The following is a 6,714-nucleotide window of genomic DNA, read 5'->3' as shown; positions in this document are numbered from 1 at the left end:
GAAGGCCGGTGAGCCCCCGCGGCCGGGGGCGGCGGGGGAGCACCTGCGGCCGTGGGGGGTCTTGGGCCCTTCCCTGGGGCTGTGGCGCGTGCCCCGGGGAAGCCGATGAGCAGGCCGACAGCAGACATGCTGGTGCCCCGAAGGGAGCCAGTGCCCAGCTCGTCCGCGGGGTCAGCACCAGGCTGCGTCTGGGAGCCCCGAACCCCGCGGGGTCCCGGAGAGGCCCTGGGGGAGGAGCCAAAGGGGCGGGCAGATCCCCAGCGCCGCCACCTGGGGGCGGAGCCTTCTCAGGCCCCTCCCTCGGGACGCGCCCCACCCCAGGCTGCGGCGGGGGCGGGGGGGCGCGACTCCGGCGGAGCGGGGTCGGGGTGTGCGCACACAACGTGTCCTCGTGGGTTCCTTCCAGCCAACGGCGGGGGCAGTCGGGAGGTTGTGGCTTCTAAACCTCCTGGCGCTTCCGTTGAGAAGTCAAGAAAGGGACGAGCTGGGGCGCCGGGGTGGCTCAGTCGCTTGGCTCTGCCTTTGGCTCCAGTCGTGGACCCCGGGTCCTGGGATCGAGCCCCGGGTAGGGCTCCCTGCTCAGCGGGGAGCCTGCTTCTCCCTCTCCCCCTGCTGCTCCCCCTGCTTGTGCTCGCGCGCTCTCTGTCAAATAAAATCTTGAAGAAGAAAGGAGGAGGAAGGGGAGGGGGAAGGGGAAAGCCTGCCTGGAACCCCACTGGGAGGGCAGGAGGTGTGGGGTTGGCTGACCTGGGACACCTGAGCAGGCCCGCAGCTCTCCGGGAATGTGGGCTGGCCTGGGGGGCGGGGCCCTGCCAGACCCAACCCAGTGATGGGAGGGGCGTCCCTTTCCGGGAGGTAGGCAGACTGGGAAACTGAGGCTGGGGCCCGGCTGTTCATTTGTTTCTCCGACGCGCTCCCCACCTTTCTGGAGGGAAGCCCGGCAGACACCAGGAGGGCTGCGGAGTTCACGGCAGGAGTGAGCCTGATCCCGAGCCGCCCTCCTCCCAGACTGGCACCTTCTCTCCCTGCCTCCGAGGCCGTGGCCTCCGCCTCCATCCCACACAGCCCTGCGCACTCAGCACCCCACAGTCACACCCTCATGCTTGGACACGAGCACCAACCACCTGCATGGGTGACTCGTCAGGGCGGGCCCTGGACAGGGGAGGGCGGGGCACCCCGAGTCTTAAAGGATTCTCCAGGCCCCCACCCCTGCCCCTGCTGCCGGCGCTGCTCCCAGCCATGGCGGAGACTGCCAAGCTCCAGCTGTTTGTCAAGGTGCCCCTGGGCTGGGAGGGCGGCCTCTGGGATGAGTGTGCTCTGTGGGGGGCTCTGCTTTCTGGGGCAGGCAGAGGGCCTGCACCCTCTCCCTGGGAGTGGGCTCGCGTAGCTCTACAGAGACTTAGAAAGAGGGACCAGGACGGGGGGAGAGCCCAGTGAGCTGTCCCCAAGGGCATGGGGGCGCCAACTCCCAGCTTTAGCTCCTGGACCCAGCCCAACCCTTCTGGAGAAAAAGCTCCTCGGTGGGGAGGTAACGATCGGGCCCATCAGGCCACTGGAGGCCAGCGCAGCGGGAGGGGTCTGGGCCAGCTGAGCCCCGGATGCTCACATCACTGCCCAGATCTGTGGATCCCTGTACAGGGGCTGCCAGAGCCTGGCCTCCTCCCCACCGTCGGGGTAGAGGACAGGCCTACCGGCCTACAGCCAGTGTCCAGTTTGGCAGGTGAATCACTCAGAAAACAGCTCACTCGGCCCACCCCACCCCTGTGAGCCGCCTGCAGGGCCAGAGCCCCAGGTGCTGAAGATAAGGGCGGAGGGGCCGAGCTCCAGAGCTTGGGTCCCACCCCCGGGTCCCCGTGCCCCTTGCCACCTCCCAGGGACCCAGTCAAGGGCTCTCAGCCACCACTTGTCCAGGCTGTGCCCAACCAAGCTGGAGCCCCGGATCATTTCAGGCTCTTGGCGGTGGGAGGTAGGGCCCTCTCTGGCGGAATTCTTAGGTCTGCTCTCTGCCCTGCTCCTCTACTGCCCACACCCCAGGCCAGCGAAGACGGCGAGAGTGTGGGACCCTGTCCTTCCTGCCAGCGGCTCTTCATGCTCCTGCTTCTCAAGGGCGTGCCCTTCACCCTGACCACTGTGGACACTCGCAGGTGAGCCCCCCGCCTCCACGGGGTCCGCTCCCTGGTCTCTGGCCCTCCTGACCACCCGCTTCTCCCGCTGCCTCATGCCCACAGGTCCCTGGATGTGCTTAAGGACTTTGCCCCTGGCTCGCAGCTGCCCATCCTTCTCTACAACGGCGACGCCAAAACAGACACACTGCAGATCGAGGAGTTTCTGGAGGAGACGTTGGGGCCCCCTGAGTGAGGGCTCCGGGCCTGGGGGGGGGTACGGGTCCCCCCAAGGAGAAGCCCAGGAAGAACGCCGCGGGTCCCGGGCCTCGCGGGGAAGGGGGTGCAGCACGAGGGTCTGACCAGAGACCCCCTACTTCCCCGTAGATTCCCCAGCCTGGCGCCCCGCTACGGAGAGTCGTCCACGGCGGGCAACGACGTCTTTCACAGGTTCTCGGCCTTCATCAAGAACCCGGTGCCCACGCAGGACGATGGTGAGGCGGCTCTGGAGGCCCGGCGAGGGTGGGGGGAGCTGGCTCAGGCCGGGGCCTCACTGCGCCGCACCCCCCCAGCCCTGTACCAGATGCTGCTGCGAGCGCTCACCAGGCTGGACGGCTACCTGCGCACGCCCCTGGGGCACGAGCGCGCGCGGGAACCCCAGCTCCGCGAGTCGCGCCGCCGCTTCCTGGACGGCGACGAGCTCACGCTGGCTGACTGCAGCCTGCTGCCCAAGCTGCACATCGTGGACGTGAGTGGCCACGCGGGGCGCGGGGCACGGGGGGCGCGCTCCACAAGGCCCCGACCTCGCTGTGCCCCTCGCCCGCAGACGGTGTGCACGCACTTCCGCCGAGCGCCCATACCGGCCGAGCTGCGCGGCGTCCGCCGCTACCTGGACAGCGCGCGGCAAGTGAAGGAGTTCAAGTACACGTGCCCATCCAGTGCTGAGATCCTGGCGGCCTACCGGACGGCCGTGCGCCCCCGCTAACCCCTCCCCCGCCGTCTCCGGCCACCACCCGCCCCCTCTCCTACAGCCCCATAAAGGCACCTGTGCCCCAGGGAACGTGTCCTGACCTCCGAGGGACCAGAGGGCCCTCGATTTCTGCCACCCCCAAACCCCCACCACGACCCCACAGCTCCACCTGATAGCCCAGAAGGACAGGGGCAGAGAACCCAGTGGGTGGTTCTGCCCAGCCCTCCACTCACCCTATCAGGGGTGGCGGGGGACTGGATTGGGCTCCCAAACCAGTCAGGCCAGGGTGGGGCAGCAGGATGGCCAAGGAGGGTGGGGACCAGGAGCCCAGCCTGGGCACCTAGGGGCTCCAGGCCAGTGGGTGGGGCCAGCCCACATTCCTCAGCCCTGCCCCAGGGAGCAGGCCGCCCCCACCCCACCCCCCAACTTCCATAGGGCCTAGTGTGCATGCAGTGTGGGATACCCGAGGCCGGGTCCTATCGGGTGGGGTCTGGGAGAAGTGTGTGCCTGGAGTATTGGCAACCGGGTTCCAGCCTTGAGGAGCCCTGCCCTGCCTTCCAGGCCCTTGGCTCCTATGCAGACCAGGCAGGGGGCAGCGGGTGAGCCTGGAGAGCTAGGGACCCCCGCCCCTCCCCTGCCCCAGGGAGTGTGAAGGCTGCTGCAACAGCTTACAGCTTACTGCTGCCCCGCCACGTGCCAGGTCCCAGGTCCCAGGTCCCAGGGGGATCTCTGACCCCTCTCCCCCTGCCAGCCCCCAGGAGCCGGAGTGTGGCCGGTTCCTCCCTGCGAGGAAGCATTTATTCGACGGAGAAGGGGTGTGAGGAGCAGGTGTGCCCACCCTCCGGCGGGACGGGCGCGCGCAGACGGCTCTCAGAGGCTGTCCCCACCTCACAGGCAGATTGCTCGCAGGATCACACTCGGCTGCTCCCTCAGGGGCTCTCAAAGTCTACACCACCGGCTGGTTTCTTACTAGGAGAGAAGGGGAAGTGACGCTGTGGTGTTGTGGAGTGGGGGTGCGGGGGGGTACAGCAGCACCCCCGGCACAGGAGGGAGGGACAGGTGGCCGAGTGGCTGAGTACCTCTTGAAGCCGGGGTTGATGAGGGACTCTCCTGGACACCGCCTCCTGACCCCGAGCCCAGGGCCGCCTCTCTGAGGATCTGGGTCTGAGGGAAACAGGACAGGAGGGGGGTCCTGAGTGTGGTCCAGTTCCAGGGCAACAACCCCTTCACCACACACATTCTCTGGAGCGGGACTCTTGTTCTGGGGAAGACACAGCCCCAGCCAAAGTCACGGGTGACAGGCCTTACCTGGTAAGAAGAGCTGAGGCCCCACCAGACAAGGGCTCTTTCTGGGGCTGGCAGCTGTCACCTCGGCAGCTGGGGAAGAAAGCCAAGAGGGCGGGGGCGGGGCGCGGTGAAGACTCTGGGCACAGCCCCGCACCGCACCTGCCTGCAGGCTGGTCAAGGTGCACACTTGGTCGGCCAGCCTCAGTGTCAGCGCTTGCAACCTGGGGGCTGCCTCTGGGCCCGGCACCTTGCAGAGGTCAAAGTCCAGTGCTGAGGGCCCCCCTGAAAGGGTGAGGGATGCTCGGTCCTCCTGCAGGACGAAAGTCAGAGCTCGCTGCTCGCACGCTGCCCTAGGAAAGGAGCGGTGCTGAGTGCTGAGTCCAGACCCCTTGCCCCACACCCGCCCTTCCTCCCTGCGCGGGGGCTCACCTGAACCGGGAAGTGATATCCTCAGCCGCGCTCAGGCCAAAACGGGCTTTCTACAGGGCACAGGGGCTGGTCACCAGCTGCCCGAGACCCTGGAACCACCCCAAAGCTGCCTGACCCAGAGCTACCCCGGGACGCCGGGCCAATCTTGGGCCTACAGCTCCAAAGCCCGGGGAAGGGTGTCCAGACCCGCCTCCCCCCACCCCGGGGGGATCCCAGACCGCCCCCTCCATCTCATAGGTGGTCCGCACTGCAGTCGGGGGTGCTGCGGGCTTCCGGGCCCGCCCGGGAGCCCCGCTACCCACGAGGGCCGCCAGGCTGTCCGCCGTGAAGCAGGTGCTCCATAGCTCCGCGGCGTCCGTCACACTGCGGGGAGAGCGGCTGTCAGACCGGCCCGCCCCGGAGCTGTCCGCGCCCCCAGCGTCCCGCGCGCCGCCACTCACTAGAGGTTGAAGCCGCCGGGGCCTCCGTCCTCTCCCTCCCCCTCGCAAAAGCACACGAAGCGCGGGGGCCCGGGGCCCGGCGGCAGCGTGCAAAGAGGCGGTGACAGCGGCGGCGGCGGCGGCATCATGGCACCACGGCGAGCGGAGGGCCACCCGCCGGCCCGCGCGCCTGCAGGCCTAGGGCGCGGCGCGGGAGCCCAGCTCCGGAACGGGGGGCGGGGCGCGAGCCGGGCCCACGGGGCCTGCGCGGGGCGGGGCTGACGGCCGCGTCCCCGCCCCGAGCCCCGGAACCGCGCGGGGCCGGAGCGCGCGGCCGAAGCGCGCGGCCGACCGAGCGTAGGGCGCGGGGCGGGCCCTGCGAGCCTGGGGCGGGGCTCTACGGGCGGGGCGGGGTCCCCAGGCCCGCGTGGGGGTCTCTGCCCGCCTCCCCGCCTCCCCGCCCCCCGCAGCTGCGCGCCCGCCGCCCCGCCGAGTCCGGGGTTCCCCGGTTTTGCGCTTCGCCCCCGGCGGTGCCAGCGGCCTCCTCCCGCCGTCCACACCGGCCCCCGCCGTCCGCGAGATGTTTCTCACGTCGCCTTCAGATCCGCCAAGCCGCACCCCGGCCCGGTGCAAAGGGAATGAAGTACGCGACCCGTCCGTTCCCCGCCTTCGCCCGGCCCCTCTCTTGTGCCCGGCGTCCTCGGCCTCGGGCACACCTTCACCCGGGGACAAGGTCTCCGGTCGCCTGGGGCTTGTGAGATCTAACGGGACGACAAAAATAAACACAGGAAACGCGAAGCTCTCGGTAGCCGTTTGAGCCGTTTGACCTGTGACCTGGACGAGAGCGGGCCGTGCGCGCCAGGAGAGGGGATCGCGGCGGAGGGAGCCCGCATGGAGGGAGGCCCGGAGCTGGCACCGCACAGGGCTGCTCCAGGCTCTGCAAGAGGGCGAGGGCGAGGGCGCACCCTGGTGGCCACTGGGAGGCGGCTGGGGGGTGTTCAGGCCATGCCGGTGCGTCCCCCGCCCGCCTGCAGCCCAGCCTGGGCCCGCCCTGACCTTGCCCTGGCTGACACGCTCCGGCTCCTGCTTCAGGACCTTTGCCTGGCACACCCTCCCCCAGACTACGTGCTTCCTTCGGGTCTTCAGCCAAGGTCGCCTTCTCAGAGGCCTTCCCTAGTCCCCTTACATCGAGGTCCACAGCCCGCCCAGCGTCTCCTGTGCTCTCTCCTGTTTTATGTGCTCGTTTTCCAGACTTGGCCCCATATACAGTCTATTCTGGTTTCCGCGCTGTGCGGCGGCCTCTAAGGCGGCCCCAACCATCCCCCCTCCCATGTTCCAGCTTTCACCGATCGGCCCCTGAGTGTGGGCTGCGTTCAGTAACTTGCTTCCAGCCAGTAGAATGCGCCAGAAGTGGTGGGCTGTCCGTCTCTGCGTTGCTCACCACGACGTGCGGCGGCTCTGGGGACACGCCCACGTGGCAAAGGACCAAGGCCTGGCCAGGGTTCGT

General features: G+C 68.9%; 2 protein-coding genes across 8 annotated transcripts; one reads left to right on the top strand and one right to left on the bottom strand.

Moving 5' to 3' along the window:
• The first annotated feature begins 825 nt into the window (after positions 1 to 825).
• On the top strand, positions 826 to 3,156 carry CLIC3 (chloride intracellular channel 3). The gene is made up of 6 exons (XM_080820685.1): positions 826 to 1,275; positions 2,035 to 2,144; positions 2,229 to 2,354; positions 2,490 to 2,596; positions 2,675 to 2,850; positions 2,929 to 3,156. The coding sequence occupies exons 1-6, from the start codon at positions 1,129 to 1,131 to the stop codon at positions 3,085 to 3,087; spliced, it is 825 nt and encodes a 274-aa protein (XP_080676811.1). The 5' UTR covers positions 826 to 1,128; the 3' UTR covers positions 3,088 to 3,156.
• A 684-nt stretch (positions 3,157 to 3,840) lies between these two features.
• PAXX (PAXX non-homologous end joining factor) lies at positions 3,841 to 5,792 on the bottom strand. Of its 7 annotated transcripts, none has more exons than XM_080820645.1 (6): positions 5,229 to 5,792; positions 5,037 to 5,151; positions 4,789 to 4,838; positions 4,381 to 4,709; positions 4,152 to 4,236; positions 3,841 to 4,041 (listed from the first exon to the last, which is right to left on the bottom strand). In XM_080820645.1, exons 1-6 carry the CDS (start codon positions 5,354 to 5,356, stop codon positions 4,002 to 4,004), a joined length of 747 nt encoding a protein of 248 aa, XP_080676771.1. In that variant the 5' UTR covers positions 5,357 to 5,792; the 3' UTR covers positions 3,841 to 4,001. The 7 variants fall into 7 exon arrangements, with proteins under 7 accessions (XP_080676771.1, XP_080676766.1, XP_080676768.1 ...); XM_080820640.1 differs by having other exon boundaries at positions 5,091 to 5,151; positions 5,229 to 5,487; XM_080820639.1 differs by having other exon boundaries at positions 3,842 to 4,037; positions 5,229 to 5,487.
• Positions 5,793 to 6,714: the final 922 nt, after the last annotated feature.

This window comes from Martes martes (genome assembly GCF_963455335.1).
Source record: "Martes martes genome assembly, chromosome: 12".
Lineage (NCBI taxonomy): Eukaryota > Metazoa > Chordata > Mammalia > Carnivora > Mustelidae > Martes > Martes martes.
The sequence above is the reverse complement of the archived record's forward strand: the minus strand, read 5'-3'. Positions and strand labels throughout refer to the sequence as shown.

Coding starts and splice junctions, on each gene's coding strand:
- PAXX (XM_080820645.1), bottom strand. CDS start 5,356: ATGATGCCGCCGCCGCCGCCGCTGTCACCGCCTCTTTGCACGCTGCCG. Junction 5,152..5,228: donor CCCGGCGGCTTCAACCTCTA/GTGAGTGGCGGC, acceptor CTCTCCCCGCAG/TGTGACGGACGCCGCGGAGC. Junction 4,042..4,151: donor ATCAACCCCGGCTTCAAGAG/GTACTCAGCCAC, acceptor CTTCTCTCCTAG/TAAGAAACCAGCCGGTGGTG.
- CLIC3 (XM_080820685.1), top strand. CDS start 1,129: ATGGGTGACTCGTCAGGGCGGGCCCTGGACAGGGGAGGGCGGGGCACC. Junction 2,355..2,489: donor GAGACGTTGGGGCCCCCTGA/GTGAGGGCTCCG, acceptor ACTTCCCCGTAG/ATTCCCCAGCCTGGCGCCCC. Junction 2,597..2,674: donor GGTGCCCACGCAGGACGATG/GTGAGGCGGCTC, acceptor GCACCCCCCCAG/CCCTGTACCAGATGCTGCTG.